The 16,223-nt window shown below is 41.2% G+C and overlaps 1 protein-coding gene across 2 annotated transcripts; it reads right to left on the reverse strand.

Annotated features, from left to right (window-relative positions):
* Positions 1 to 1,336: 1,336 nt before the first annotated feature.
* On the reverse strand, positions 1,337 to 15,771 carry rab11fip5b (RAB11 family interacting protein 5b (class I)). 2 transcript variants are annotated; one of them, XM_079667856.1, is made up of 6 exons: positions 14,746 to 15,771; positions 10,271 to 10,800; positions 9,241 to 9,829; positions 6,332 to 8,668; positions 4,461 to 4,566; positions 1,337 to 2,635 (listed from the first exon to the last, which is right to left on the reverse strand). In XM_079667856.1, exons 1-6 carry the CDS (start codon positions 15,123 to 15,125, stop codon positions 2,378 to 2,380), a joined length of 4,200 nt encoding a protein of 1,399 aa, XP_079523982.1. In that variant the 5' UTR covers positions 15,126 to 15,771; the 3' UTR covers positions 1,337 to 2,377. The 2 variants fall into 2 exon arrangements, with proteins under 2 accessions (XP_079523982.1, XP_079523981.1); XM_079667855.1 differs by having other exon boundaries at positions 4,461 to 4,596.
* Positions 15,772 to 16,223: the final 452 nt, after the last annotated feature.

Consider the following 16,223-nt stretch of genomic DNA (forward strand, 5'->3'; position numbering starts at 1 on the left):
GTGTAACCCCATCCCAATTGTGTTTTAAATGTGGTATGTAAATAAGTACATAGCTTGTACTTGAAGCAGGTTACACTTTTAGGTACTTATCTTGAGTATTAACATTATATACTATTTGTTATACCCTTGCACAACATTTTGGAGGCCATGGTTGTATATTTTTCACTCCATTTATCTGACACAGAGTTACTTTACAGATTCACATATGTGAATTATATTAATATATATATTAATATATTAAATTAATTATATTAATTTGACTTGTATTTGAGAATTTCTACAGTGGTATTGATCTTTTTTAACAAGAAAATCTTCTATTCACTGGCTACCACTTTTATTTTCTTACATCTTTACAACTAAAGGGGTAGTAGCCGATAACAATATAGAATCAGCTCAACCTTTTTTTTCTAAAAGGGAACAACCTGGTCAGTCTTAACAGGAAATGTAGCTGATGTTATGCGTCCATGTACACAAGGACTGCTTATGCTAGTATGTCTTGCTTCAGAGCAGAAATGAATGTTAATCATCATTTCACAGAGAGAGAAGTGAAGTTGCCAGCAGTGCAAGCTGGGCACTGCTGGCAATAAAAGCAATTTAAATCCATAATATCTTTAATAAATCACATAGATTAAAATATCCTGAATGTGAAAACCAAGGACAAGGTGCATGCTGAACCAGCAGTTTGATAACACTGTGTAGTAAAGAGTGCCCTCGTGTGGAGAGACAAAAGCCTTGCTGCAGAATAAAGGATGGATAACACTCATACTAGTGCTGATAAGCAGAGATGGTACTCAGATCTTGTACATGAGTAAAAGTAGAAGTGTGAGTGTAGGAATACTCTGCTACAAGTAGAAGTCCTGCATTTAAAATATTACTCAAGTAAAAGTACAGAAGTATTAGCATCAAAATATAATTAAAGTATCAAAAGTAAAAGTACTCGTTATGCATGTCGCTCCATTTCAGAATAATATTATACGTTTTTATTATAATTATTGATGCATTAAAGTTTTGTCAAAGCTGGTAAAGGTGCAGCTAGTTTTAATGACGTTGTATGCTGCAGGGTGGCTTGAGAATTTACTCCAGGTGTAACTAAAGTCTTGTTTAAGTGTTGATTATATTTCACATCATTAATCCAAATATGTAAAGTCACCAAAGGTATTAAGTAAAAGTAAAATATACACCTCTGAATTGTAGGGGAGTAGATGTACAAAGTAGCATACAATGGAAATACTTAAGTAAGGTAAAAGCATCTCAAAATGGTATACTTAAGTACAGTCCTTGAGTAAATGTACTTAGTTACTTCCCAAACCAACAACAAATGACACAACACTTTGGCTCATATGCACTTTATTTTATTACAGTACAGTACTAAGGTCATGTAAAGCATTGTGAGTAGCTACAGTGGTACTGGAGTGACATTAGATAATATATTATCATGACAAAAGTATTTTATCGAAATAACTTATAATACTCTTATCTGCTGCATTGAGGCTGTTTTATTTCTACAATAAAATGTTGCTATTTCAACAAATAAAAGCGAGAAAGACAAACAATACATACAAAATATATTAAAACCTTGTTGTTTTTGCATGTAACACAAAATAAGACTTTAACAAACAAAATCATTTGTAAAAGTAAAAACATAGAGACAATAAGTCTTCATCTCCTAGTCTTTTCGAACAGGATTATTGTTTTTTGATTATCATAAAGCGATGTTAATGCAGAAACATCTTTTGTGTTATGCAGCGCAGTATTTTCATATGCACATTTTTTAGCATTTCTTAAATTCTATTTGAAAATATGCATTACCTCAAGTAAACCTTTTTTCACTATTTCCTAAAACAATGTGAGGTGAACATTCTTTGTGGAGATGTTGTGTTTGCACTTTAACAGCTGCAAATGTAGATTACTTGAGCTAACATCATATCTTGCCAGAGGAACTAGTTTGTGTTTTATGTTAAATGCACTCTGAAAAAGTGTTACCTCTAGCCTGTATTTTATTTTATGCATGTGTATAAGCAGTGAGTTCAGAATTTAAATTGACAACAGCCTATCTTAAATTATTCTACAAAGCATGAGTAAAATTACCTTTAAGGTTTGATAGAAGCTTTTTTTCTCATAGTAGTTTATTATGTTGTTTCTTTTTGTCTGTGTCAAACTGGGCTAGTAACCAGCATGCATCTTGTGTAATATTGTGTCTACATCAACAAGGCAGTATTAGCAGTGAGAAGACCTGGATGATCGTGAGATCATATTTTGTGGAGCATTTGTTTGACTGTAACTGTCTCTCGAACAGTGATTCCCAATCTGTAATACTAACCCTGCGTTATGCACCCACTCTTGAGTTCAGTATTCTGCAGGATTGTACGTCACATTGTCACTTGTGTCTTTTGACTTGAAGCAGCGTGGGGGTCTGCTCCATGATGCGCAGTAAAAGATTATCAATGTAGTCCTCCAGGTCTCGAACCTGTAGCTTGACCTTTTTCAGATCAGCCTCACACTTGTGCAGCTGTGCCGCCTGCTGCTCAGAGGCCGCGTCCTGCTTCTGCATGTCCATCTCCTGCTGCAGCAGCAGGGAGATCAGCTCCATGTTGGTCAGCTGCTGGTAGTGGGCCGTGTTGTCCACTCTCAGCTCCTGCGAGAGAGAAGGGACAGGCACAGTTAAGATGAATGTGTGCAAAATATTTAAATGATTAGTTTGGCATTAAGGAAATATTCTTATTCACTGCCTTGCCAAGAGTTATATGAGAGAGATGCCACTATAGTGTGCTGCTGGGATGACATACTGTATGTTTGGAGGCCAACATAGATATAATTCATGTTTTTTTCAGCAATATAATGTCCACAAATTTAAAGATTTTAAAGCATGAATGTAATTGGCAGAAATAAAAAGCTAAAACAACTCAGTTGCATGAATTCACGTGACAGGATTTTGTGGTAGTACTAAATGTAGAAATCTGTTACTCTTGTGTCACAAAGCTTATTTTAGGCATTTTACCAAAAACCCATTAAAATTAAGTGTGCAAAAATGCTAGCTCATTTCCTGTTTTTGTGACATTCTTAAAGCAAATCAAAAGACAGGAGATGGTTATCTATGTTAGCAATTAAGGCTGGACGCGAGGGTCAAACATGACTCAATTGAAAGATGCAGTTCAGTTTTTGTGTAGAGCCAGGTTAGCTGTTTACATATTTACATTTATATCTATTTTGAATAAGCTAAGCTAACTGTCTTCTGCTGCAGCTTAATATTTAACATTCAGATATGAGAGTACTCTGATTCTTCTAATTTATTCTCAGCAAATAAGTGTATTTGTAATATTGTCTAATTATTCCTTTAAATGAGAAACTGATTAAAATAAATGGCTTATTACGATTATAAATGGCTCACTAATTCACTGGAAACAATGAAGTGATCTATGGTCCTGCACTGAGTGCTGTAATGGTGTTAATAAATGCTCACAGAAGCATTAAATAGCCTGTGGACCTAATAGCTTTCTGTCATTTATTATGATATGTTAATAACTTAATTATTCCGCTGTTTGAACACACAGAGAGAGTCGCGCAGTGTTATGGGTACATTTAGAAAATGTACTGTGACGTTTTTAGATCCAGTTTGACAGGTAAGTGACATACATGTAATGAATGCAGATCAGCAACACACACTAAGTACTGTAGGAACACCATTTTTTGTTTTGTCCTACCCACAAACAAAACAACTATTTAACACTGTTGTGACAGCTAGGGTTGTTTTTATTATTAGGGTTGTTCGTATTTGATGTTATTATTTCCCCTGCAGTCTCAATCCCAAAATAAACTTTCAAAGAAATGTGTAATAGAGATACACTAAAAAGCAAAAACAGATCATATCTTAACAAGAAGTTGAATTGAATAAACAGCTCCGCACTTCTGTATCAGGTTAAAATGATGCTTATCCATTTACTTTAACAGCCTCAGAATAATGTTATCCGCTGACACAATGAAATAGACTAGGATGTCACAGGGAAAGGCTAGAAACATAACTTTAGGACCTGAAAAATCGTATCTGGGCCAAAGAACTAATGGGATCAGCATTTATTTCCCCAGTGTTGGAAGTAGCCTCAGTCTAAAAGGAGCTGTTGGGCTGATGCTGCACACTGTCAGTTTTGTATACCTTGACTAATTTACTTCATGGCAGTAATAAAACTCAATCACACGATGAAAAAAAGGTGCACAGTAACTCAAACTAAACACAGTCCCACCAGAATATTAGCAATACCCCGTCACAGGTAACTAGTGTTGAAATATCCTTTTGCAGTTACATATCACAAAAAAGCATATTGGTGCTTTATTTTGGTCGCATTTGTGTGATGAGAAAACCCATAATGTGGCTAAACAGCGCAGAAAATGGCCTTATACGAGATTATTCTTTATATTGCAGGTTATAAAGGGTTAATATAGTGTTGTGTTTTTGTCTCTGTTACCTGACTCATCTCAGGTTCGGCAGCAGCCTGGTGGGCGTGGCGTCCGGGGTGGATGGTGGACTTCAGCTTCTCCAGGACCGACCGGCCCTCCTTCTTCTCTGATTGGCTGGAAGTTAACGGTTTCACTGGATGAGTTCTGCAGAGTAAAGAGGTCAGCACGAGTATTTGAACACAGTACTCTTACTATAAGCACATTATTGTTTTTTTTCATATATCATTTTGCACGGTCAAATGATTGATAGCAGGTCAGACAGCAGTTATAACTTCTAAGCAGATCAGGAAATCTGAAGGAATCTGGCTGGATTTATTAATCATGGCTCACTAGCCATGTAGGAAAAACATAAGCACAATCTACTGTTCTTGGAGCATTACAAACTGCAAGAATGTGAGCTGAGGTTAAAGTAGAAAAAATGGCTTTGATACAAGGGTTGTGATTCTCTTGTTACTTGAAGATGAAATAATCTATAGGGAAACACAGGGTGTACTTACTCAACAACAACAGCACAGAAATGTTTCAAAATCTAGAAATCAGAAGAAAAACTACTGAAGCAACCAGATTATCTTATGCTTAAATTATTGATACTAAAAGGGGACAATCAGATCGGTCGATGGTCCTTTTTTCCAAGACAAAAATATGTTAATAATACAATTGTATTCAAAATATTAATTTTTCTCTCCTGTTTCCACGGTAAATAAAGTATAAAAAAAGATTGTGAACAAAGTTTAGTCCCGGGGCCTTATCATGGTGTGCCACTAGTGATGTTTTCTATCAAAGATTCCTGGCATGACTCGTCAAACTCTGGGTCCCTGAAGCATTTCATCCTCTCTACCCCCAAGTGGTGCGTCTTCAAGCCCTCTACTTATTCCTAAGTGCACATTATATGCAAGTATTGCCTTTTATTGCCGTTGGTTTTGAGCCAAACGTCTGAGTTCACAATACATCAAATTAAATAGAAACTAAAGCAGAAAGCACATTTTTCTGGAGGGGATGCCAAATGTTGGAGGCAGCATTTGTTTCAGGACGCCAATTACTGGCATAGGTTGTAAATGTCCAGTGATAAGGAGTTTTTGGCCAGAGTTTCACAAAGCACTAAGAAGGGTATTAAAACTGATCTCTCCCTGCAATGTGCATTACAAGGCACTGATCACTTCCCGAACCCCCAAAATACAGGGATAGAAAGATTACATTTATGTTATGGAAAATATTACTTTTCTTCGCTTTCAAAAAATCTGTTCATTAAATTCTGGACTAAGTTGGTAATTGTTTGAGGTATGAAATTAATCACACTGTAATGTTGCATAATTTTTGACCTCATTGATTTTTTTATACTTTTTTATTCTGAAATCTTACTGTGAAATATTCCTTATTGCACTTTATAAAAGGTCCGTAGTTTAAAAAAACAAAAAAGAAATAAAGACGAAAGTAAAAAATACATAAAGTGTAATTCACTTAATTAAACAAACTTACACATAAACTCTAAAGTAACATATTTTGGTGATATAATATAAGTAAGGAGAAGAAATAACCTTTTATGTACTTCTAGATATCTGGAGATTATGTATCAACGGGTCAAAGTAATAGCAGTTTAGGCAAAGTGAAAGAAAAACAACAGATTTACAATAGCCGACGAGAAACAGAACAATGAGATGAAAAACATAAATGTGAAGCAAAGCCAAGAACAATGCAGCGGGTGTCATCCAACGACATTGGAAGAACTTATAAGGACATTCAACATCAAGCCAGGCCAACAGTAAACAAAGCAACAAGAGTACAAAAAACAAAAAAACATTAGGTGTTTTGTAGTTCATGTGGAAATCTACAGCTTGTCAGTATAGCTACATACGTCATATCCTAGTGGGAGGTCTCTCACCTGCTCTCCTGACGGGGCAGGCTGCTAGCAGGCTGAGTCTCCTCAGGAAAAAGTGAGTGGCGTGCATCGACCAGGGGCTGGTCAGTGTTGCAGGTGGTGGAGGTGTAGGGGGCCACTGCCAGAGTACTGCTGGCTCCAGCACCGGGCCCCATGCTTGAGGGATGTATGGAGGGGCAACAAAAAAGGGTAGGGTGGGGCTTAGCCTGTGCGTCACCTGAAAGGGAGAGTGTGCGCGGGATGGAGGAGAAAGAGGGTTCGAGCAAAGATTCCCCAATCTTTGACTTAGTGGGGGTTCTTGAGTTTGGTGCTACTTTAGCATGAAGGTCTTCAAAGCTGATATCAGAGGATTTTACTATTGTGTTGTCTTGTGAAGATATCTGTGATGTTTCATTGGACTCATTTTGATTTGTAGTGCTATCTACTAATGACAGTAACGAAGAAAGAGATGATTTAGAGGGCAGATATGACGACGGTCCTTCTCTGACTTCGGAAATGTTTTGAACGAGGGACAAGAACTGTTCGAACTCTCTGTCTCCGTTTTGGCTCTGGTTGCTTGGGCTGCCGCTGCTGTTTTGTCGAGAGAGTCCTTTTGGTCTCAAGCGTGCACTGACCACACCAGGAAATGCATCATGTTGGTTAAGTGTGGCTGTTTTAGCTTCTGGGTTTCCGTTATCATCAAACTCCTTTTGTGTCTTTTTTAAATCTGCAACACTTCTTGCAGTAACACCTCTGGACTCAGTTTTAATATTGTCTGCATTTCTCGCAGTCATTTCTCTGCTGCTTACCCTGGAGTTATTCAGCTGATCAGGGCAATTGTCTTGGTAAACTGGAGGGACTTTGAACAGTTTGCTGGATGATGCAGGTATTTCAAAGGAAGAGTTTCTCTCCCGTATGTAGGTGTCCTTCAGAGTGAACAGTTCCTCAGGTGTGGTGACTGTCTCCACATGGTAAGCAGCTATCTGCGAAGCTTCTGGCGGTTGTGGAAAAGTCCCGCCAAAACTCCTAATGCCTTTGAGTGGGTCAACTACCTCTGAATGCGAAGAGCTATCTGAATCGATAAAGCCAAAATCAGAATTATTCACATTCATGTTCAGATCTTCCAAGGTTGGAGACAAAGACACATTATTGTTGATGCATGTGCTCTCAAGTGGATTAGACTCTGGCTCTGCTACTCGAGCGGTTGTAATCTCTAGTGCTTTTGCATCTGGTTTTGAGGAAGAACATGATATGTTTAAAAGGTCTGCTACAGATACCTCACTATCAAGTATTTTAGGTCCCGAGTTCACGGATGTCACATTATTTCCGGCAATCTCTTCAGCATTCAACGATAAACGATTCATTTTGGGTGGTCCGTAGTTTCCTCTGCACATGCGTCCATACAAGTCTTGCTCGAACAACGTCCCTCCCCAGCGGTGGTTTTCATCTTCCAAAGGTTCATATTTGAACCTTTTGAGCTTTTCATCTGTCGTGAATCCTGGTGGAGTGATATTTGCGTACGTCTGAGAGTTAGCGCTGAGCGAGTCTGAGGTCTCGCTGCTGGTGTGAGGGTCCGGAGAGATACTGTTCCTCTTGCTTTCTGCTTCTCTTCCCCGCTGCAGCGAGGCCACGCCGGTCTGAGACAGCAGGTAGGCTTCTTTGTGGACAGCTAGTTCTTGTCCTCTGTGCAACCAGCCATCAGAAGTTCTTACAGGTCTCCTTGGAGGCAAAGGTGGAGGCTCCTCTTCACATGTTTGCAGCTCGTGTGCATGAGTGTTGTTATTACCTGGAAGATCACTGGGAGATGGTTGACTGGTTCTCTGCTTCTGAGGAACACTCCCTTGAGGTGAGTAGAGCCTGCTGGAGGCAAAGGCATCGAAAGAGTCGTCCCATTCTCCTGTACACTCAGACATGGAGCGAGGGGCGGAGGGTTTTGTTTTGGCTGCTTTGGGTATTATTGCAGGGAGAGATATCTGCCTCGCAACTGGCCTGGGGCGCTCCCGTTTCATGTGAGCCATATTTGTAGCTGTAACATCCCGAGCCGGGCTGGGTGTGCAGGGCAGGGTGGTGTAATGAAAGGGGGAGGAGTTGGATGAGGTGCAAGGTGCAAAAGTAGGGGACCTCTGTGACTCCTCGGCTATGAGATCCTCGAAAAAAGGGTTGCGCTGTGAGGGGAAAGGGTTAGAGGAGGAGATGGGGGGTGAGGCGGGGGAGAAGGGATTGGTGTGATTGCAGTCATCAGGTGAGGTATGACCGGAGGGGGGGGCGGAGGGAGAGGAGCACTGAAGGGGTACAGGGGAGCGAGGAGGGAGGGGAGGGGGTACGTCTGAGCTGCTTTCTACCTTAGGAGAAACTTCCAGCCTGTAGAGGAAGATAGGGCACAATAGTCCTCTTAGTTAATGATGTGCCAGGTTACCAAACAGAGAAGACAACCACAACACCAGCGGACATTTGTGTTACCTAGAATAACATCAGTAGGTAGTACATCAAACTGGCCAAATGAAAAAAACTGTAACTTAATCAAAAAAAGCAGAGCACATTTGCAAAATAATCAAGCAAAATAAAAAATGCATTCAAGACCTTCTTCAAGGGTGAGCTCATATTAATGTGGGATGACTTTCATCACATCCTGCAGGAGCATTTCTCTAAACCACAGTGATGTTGCATCTTTGATAGAGAAACGTTGACACACAGTGATACAAAAAAGAATAGAAGTGCTCAAGGGCTATTTGTGGAAAATATAGAATGAGATGATGAAACAGCATGTTGTAAAATGGAGTTAACTATCTATTCCATTTTCAAATGAGCATGGAGCAGAGCAAACACTGAACTCGGGACACGCTGCTGAAAGCAGGCCTCACATGTGGGGGTTGTTGTGGATTCACAACACACTGTGGAGCTCAGAGCAAAGCCTGTAAATGACCCTCACTCACCTTGGCTTGTTCTGGGATTCACCGGAGCCAAACCAGCCTCTGAGCCTCCCCTCAGATGTCGAACCAGCCTGGTTCATATCAGACTTAGCTGGGAGAGAATCACTCCTCCCTCCAGAGAATAGCGTCTTTCTTAGCTTCCTCCCTTTGTCGGGAGAAACAGAGGCAGAGGAGGTGGAGGGCGTCTCTGCCTGAGCTTGCTGATTCGATGGAGACGACACCTGAGCTTCCTTATCGTCCTCCTTTTCCTCTTTCTTCGTCTTGTCAAAGGACCAGCGTCGGCCCCCGGTGAAGTTCCCTTTGTCCTCGCTTCTCTTGGTGAGGTTCTGCAGGGAGCGAGACAGCGGGGAGCATTTCTCCAGCAGCACCAGCCTGGACTGGTGGGCTCCGAGGCTCTTCGGAGTCGATGGCTCAGAGTCGTAGACGTGGCTGCCGTTTATACACAAGGAAGACTTGGACTGAGTCATGGTCTGACCCTTCAGAGACTCCACTGCAAGGTTTGGGCGAGGGAAGGCTGTCGTGATCTTACTGGCTTCATCGCTGAAGGCCCGCTTGTGAGTGAAAACATTTGTGGTGTGCTGGCTGGCGAGCACTGATGGAGGAAAGGAAAACAAACAAGAAGCATATCAGGTTCATAGGCAACCATTGGTTACCATCTTAAATCATAGAAATACATGACCTTGTATTCCTCATATATGAAAACAGAATTTGGGATAAACTGAGTTCACCAATTAACCTGGTCCAAGCATTCGAGCTTGTAAGAATGTGCTTCATTATAAGGCACCAGGCTGTTTCATGCACATATAAACTATTGTTATATCTTTATTGATCAAGGACCATGCATAAAAATGCATTCATCTCAAAAAGAGAAGAGACAATATGCATGATTATAGCTAAAAGCTTATTTCCATCTGCAGTCCCTGGGCAGGTAAACACATAATAATAAACAAACAATAAAACATTTCTGAGTGCCTATCACACTGACAATCAAAGCAGATCAAAATCCAGATGTATGAACAATGTCAAAGCCTACCCTTTTTAGCTAAAGCTGTCTCTCCGTAATGGGTGTCCACTCTCACTCTGCTGGTGTAGATGGGAGAGCTGGGAGGGTCTGACATCAGATCCAGGCTGGGTGGGGGGCCGGGGTTATCACTGGCCATGGAAGACACACTGCTCTCTGAAGCCAGGGAGGAACACGACCTGGTGTCAGACGACTTTCGCAGCCTCCCTTTGAAGAAGTCCTTCACCTTGCTCCTCTTCTCCTCTGCTCTCTCCACATCTCGAGTCTCAGCCGGCCCTCCGCCCCCCTCCTCAAACGGCTGCCCCAGGGATCCTGACAGGGCTGCGAAGCGTCCGGGCACAATAGCTGAGGAAGACTCCATGTCCCCCCTCTTCCTCCCTGTGACTCGATCCTTGAGCTTTCCAAAAGCAGAGCGAGGCTTGTCCTTTATGGTGAGGTCGAACATGCTGGCGGTCATGTTGTTGCGAGTGAACTGCACCGTGGCCTGCAGCCCGCCTCGGTCCTTCTCCTTTCTGCCCGCCTTGGAGTTGAGCTTGAACCATCTGGAGTCACAAGGAAAAGGGACAGTCAACATCCAAACTGTGGCAGTCACAGACCCGGCGCCGGGAGGCCAGGCCCTCCCATTTGACATTCCTTCCCTCCCCCAATAAACACGTTTTATATTATTTATAAAAATGTAAAAACATTTTTTTATTATTTTTATTATAAATAAACTGTGAACTTTAATGCTACAATGTATGTTATTTCAGATAGTATATAAGAGTAATACATTAAAAAAAGGTATGAAATACTATATGACAGTAAAACAAGAATACAGTTTAAAAGGGGAGTGATTGACACATATATGCCGTGAGCTGATTATCGAGCCTTCATTGTAACAAGTATACTGTGTATGTGCGAGTGGGGAGTGTAGCAGTAGAAAATTCAACTGTAGCGCCCGGGACATTAATGGGAAGCCCTACATGTTTGAGCACCCTCTATGAAACGTCAAGCTACCCCCCTCACAATTGGACAGATATATAGAGACCAAACCCTTCCATTTCAACAACTCAAAAATCAGTATGGTCTCTCAGGCTCGTCTTTTCTATCATATGCACAACTAGCATCTATTATTAGTACAAAATGTAAGGAGGGAGCCATGCCTGCTTCATGTATGGAAGAGGACCAGCGCCTCAAGAAAGCAATCATATCATCAGGTGTGGTCTCTAACATTTATAAATTATTATCTAGGGCTGCCCCGAATACCTATTCTCCTGTCCAACTGTCCTGGGAGCATGCCTTGAATATCTCTCTGTCTGCTTTGCAATGGAACTCCATTTGGCAGTCAGCTATGTTCTCTTCTAAATGTGTAAGATTCAGGATCATACAGTTCAAAATTCTCAATAGAGCTTACATCACCCCTGTTACAAAATCCAAGATGGACAATAAACACAGAGATTTATGCTGGCATGAATGTGGCAAGCGAGGTACATTGTTGCACCTACTCTGGGAATGCCCAGCGGTAAAAAAACTTCGGTCAGAAGTAATATCCTTATTGTCTGAATCTTTAAAAGTGAATTTCCCTACATGTCCCATTGCATGTCTACTGGGTCTCAAGCCAGATGGCAATCCTGCAAGGACTACCGATCGGCTCTGGACATTGGGCTGTTTAGCCACAAAAAGACTCATCCTATTAAACTGGAAGGAACTCAAACCAGCCTGCTTTACTAGGGACTCATGGCTGAGGGAGTATCTGGACCTACTGAACATGGAGCGTGCAGCTTCTCTGCTGGGGGATTTTGAGGGGAGACAGGAGGATTGCGGTTCACTGTCCGCAGCTCTCCTATCTAACCCTGTCAATATGGCATCTCATGTGTAATGTATAATGTATTGTGTATGTAATGTCCTGTGTATGTCACAATCAGCTGTCTTAGGAAGTCATCCTTGCATCCACCCCCCCCCCCCCCCCCCCCCTCTCCCCCGTTACGTTTTGTTTAGTTGTTTGTTGTTACATGTTTTGATGTACGGTTTGTTATCTGGAGCAATGTCTGTTAAAAAATTAAAAAATTAATTAAAAAAAAAAAAAGAAGCTACCCCCCTCTATGAAACGTCAAGCTACCCCCCAAAATAAAATCCCTGGCGCCGCCACTGGCCGCGGCACATGACGGTTTTGTGTGCCCTCCCATGAAAATCATATACCCTCTCTGTAGATTTGTTCTGGCGCCGGGTCTGGGCAGTCATACAAATGATGTCACTGAAGTGTGATGCTATCGGTTATAGACAATCAGAGGTTGAACTAGCCATGCAGGGACAACAACAAATAACATTGATTTCTTTGTGTCAATGCTTTCCACATATTACATAACCTGGAAATAACGCTTGGGGCATAGTACTCATAATCTTACTGTTTTTACAAGCCCTCAGAAAAGGAAATCACAACTCAAATTCTTCAAGTTCCAGTCGCTTGTGTGTACTGTATGAGACAATACTGTATGAAGAGTGAACCAATGAAATCCTCCCTCTGTTTCTGCCTCCTAAATCCTTAGAGTGGACCAGAGAACGTGTTGTAGTGCCAAAACTAACAGCAGGAATTCAGTGAGTTTCACTGAGCGTAGAGAGGGCGGAGAGCCCACAATTAAAGCCAGATGTGTTGTATTGCTTTAGTGGAGATGTTTCATATTTTGATGGCGACTCCTGTTGCGTTACATGTGGCACAACTGAGGTCTTCAAATACTCACTATCAGGCAAGTTATAAAAGAGTCAACGTTATTTAAAAAACTGTAGAAATAACTTAGTCTTACAGCATGTTATCTGAATCAACATTCCTACTATCGGAAACACATGGTGCAGAATAAGGAACACATTTTAAGTTATAGTTAATTATCATGGACACAAACAAATGTTTTTTCATATTTTCACTTCCCTGTGGTTTTCTACACTCATCAAACACATCACACATTCTGAACACATCAAATGATGAACATCAGTCACTCCTTCTCACATACTCGTACTATCTATATCAGTGTATTGATAACAAGTCCACCAATCTAATTTGGCAGTTCTCAGTTCACAAGCAACAGCCATATTAAGTAAGACTATGGAAAACAATTTATTTCTTGATTATAATTAAATGTGGGTGCAAACATTAGTGCCCTATTCAATTATAATTATATTACTATTATATCAAATATATACTATTTACATGATATATTCTTGGTCCTAACATCAGCTGTTAACTAATCAATAGTATATAAAGATGTTCGGATAGCCATACCTGTAACAGCTCCACATTGAAGTAATGTACATTAATCCATAACTAAATCAGTAATGTATTATATAAATCTGAAATGAGCCATTGTGCACCATGAGTACTTGAGTATTTGGTTATTTTCCTGTAGAAATCTTAGTTTATTAATTATGCACGGTGGTACTGTTACTGTTGCTTAAATGAATCATTGAGTACTTTTTCCACCACTTCCTGTGAGTCTGACATAACAGCATGACACATCACTTCTATCTTCTGTATGAAGATTAAACTAACTAGTTTTTCCACGCTGTTATATGAGAATAAATTGAGTTCTGTAAAGAGGGAAATGGAAAGTGTGCAGAAAAAGATGCAGGCTTTCTCGATACAATCACTAAATGAACTTGTTTCAGGGTGGAAACTGCGACTCGTCGTCTCATCTTGTTGATTTGCAGTGCATTTTGGGAACTGCTTCTGTAACAGTATCAGCCTGAAGGGCCAGAATTGAATGAGCCTGTGTGCAATTAGGATTCAAGCTTTAGCAGCTTAATGTGTCATCCTGCAAAACACTAAGATGTCTGATTAAAGTATTCAACTCTCATTTACTCTTTTAACAGCTCATGAGATTTGGGTTTTAAAAGCACATGTTTGCACATCTCTATGAGGATCATTATAACAGGTGAGAGAAAAAAACTATCCCTCAACACTTAGGCTGCTGAATGATTCACATAATCTGAATAAAAACAACCTTAAAGACCTCCTTCTGTAATGTTTACTAAATAGGCTAAGTATCATCACTGGTGGAATCCAATTAAGCACTTAAGCTCTGCACTCAAGTTCAATGTTAAGGTATTCTTAGTATTTCCATGTTTTCACTTTATACTTTTTAATATTTGACAAATGTAGTTACTTTGCAGAGTAGTCTAATATATAACCAATCTATACAGGTTGAAATTGACTCGCACTTTACCATATGCAACATTAGTAATGCCAATACATTCATGCATCACTAATTTTATTCCAGTACTAAAGTACAAGTGCTAATTGTGCCATTCTGCATAATGGGTGCTTTTACTTTTGATACTTAGTCATATTTTGAGGATCTCTACACTGTAGTATTGCTACTTTGTAAAACCTCTTGTTCCACCTCTGCCTGCATGTCCAAGTCTGACATAAAACATCACACATCATTTAAATCCCTTATATGAGCAGCAATCTGGCATTTTTGTCATGCATGCTTCATTAAAACCCAATCACAACGTACTCATCTCGAGGACACATCCCCTCCTGAAATATCCTATCAAGAGGAATGACGGCTTGTCCGAGGAACACGTCCAGTCCGATGAGCACCCGGTGCATGACGGTCAGCAGCAGGTCCCCGCTCCCCGGGGGGTAGTCTCCCCGGCCGCCGGCCTCCAGGATCCCGGGAAGCAGCTCGAAGCAGCACTCCTCGTTCCACTCGGGCAACTCCGCCTTCTCCACCAGCCCGGTCGTGTACTTCTCCTTGCCCACCTGGATGATGGTGTAGAGGTAGCGGCTGCCATGCTTGCCCTTGGTTCGCAGTCCTCTGGCCCGGAGCACGGTGACATTCACATGGGTGGGCACCCATCTCTGATCATCGTCCAGATCTATCAGTGACATCATCTTGCACCGAGCTGTGTCTGTGTGTCTCTAAAGGTCTTAGTTTCACTAGCTGTCAGCTGAGTTGGAGATCATCCCCCCTTTGTGTTGCGCCAGAGTTTCCGTGCTGCGCCAAAACACGGCTCTGCTGCAGAATATCCCAAAAGTCCGAGGAGCCTCTGAGGGTTTACCCGAGGTCAGCCTCCAGACAGCGGACTGGGCCTGTGTTCAGCTTAGCGTGCCATGGCCAAATCTAATCAATGCAAACGAAGTTATGGGCAGCAGCGTGCTGAAATCCTCCCACTGCGCGTGCATGTCGCATTGTTAGTTTACTGTCCGAGATATGCTCATCGGGCTCAGGCCCGCCCTCCTCAGCAGCAGCAGACCCGCATACAGAGAGAGGGATGCCGCAGAATTAAAGAGAAACACCCAGCCGGAGCTCTGTCAGAACCACACACACACACACACACACACACACACACACACACACACACACACACACACACACACACACACACACACACACACACACACACACACACACACACACACACACACACACACACACGCGCGCGCGCGCGCACACACACACACACACACACACACACACACACACACACACACACACACACACACACACACACACACACACACACACACACACACACACACACACACTGCTGACAGAGAGAACACCCCGAACAATACAGATGCATTCGAAGCCTGTCTTTATGTGAAACTGCTGAAATAGAAGTCAGTGAAGTTAAGGGCGGAACCCTCTATAAAAATAAATAATTTCTAGCTCGAGCTGAAAATCTGATTTAGATGATTATTGGAATATAATTATAACAATGTGTCCCCTCTTGCAGGATTGCTGGAAGCAAAAACACAGAAACGACTTGTACAACATAAAATAAGGCGTACAAAAACGAATGAATTTACTGTAAATAATACATTTGTTGAAGAATTAACAATTTAATAAAAAAACGTTTTTAATCCAAACAATAAAAGAGCCTTAAGACAAATGAATCCTTTAAAAATATTTTGTATTGACAATTTAAGTGTATTGCCCTTTGTGAATACACATTTGCATTTACCTAAACTTACAGTTCTTTGTTGATA

This window comes from Notothenia rossii, assembly GCF_949606895.1.
Source record: "Notothenia rossii genome assembly, chromosome: 3".
Taxonomy (NCBI): domain Eukaryota; kingdom Metazoa; phylum Chordata; class Actinopteri; order Perciformes; family Nototheniidae; genus Notothenia; species Notothenia rossii.

Coding starts and splice junctions, on each gene's coding strand:
- rab11fip5b (XM_079667855.1), bottom strand. CDS start 15,125: ATGATGTCACTGATAGATCTGGACGATGATCAGAGATGGGTGCCCACC. Junction 9,830..10,270: donor GACAGCTTTAGCTAAAAAGG/GTAGGCTTTGAC, acceptor TTCCTCCATCAG/TGCTCGCCAGCCAGCACACC. Junction 4,597..6,331: donor CTGCCCCGTCAGGAGAGCAG/GTGAGAGACCTC, acceptor TTTACTCTGCAG/AACTCATCCAGTGAAACCGT.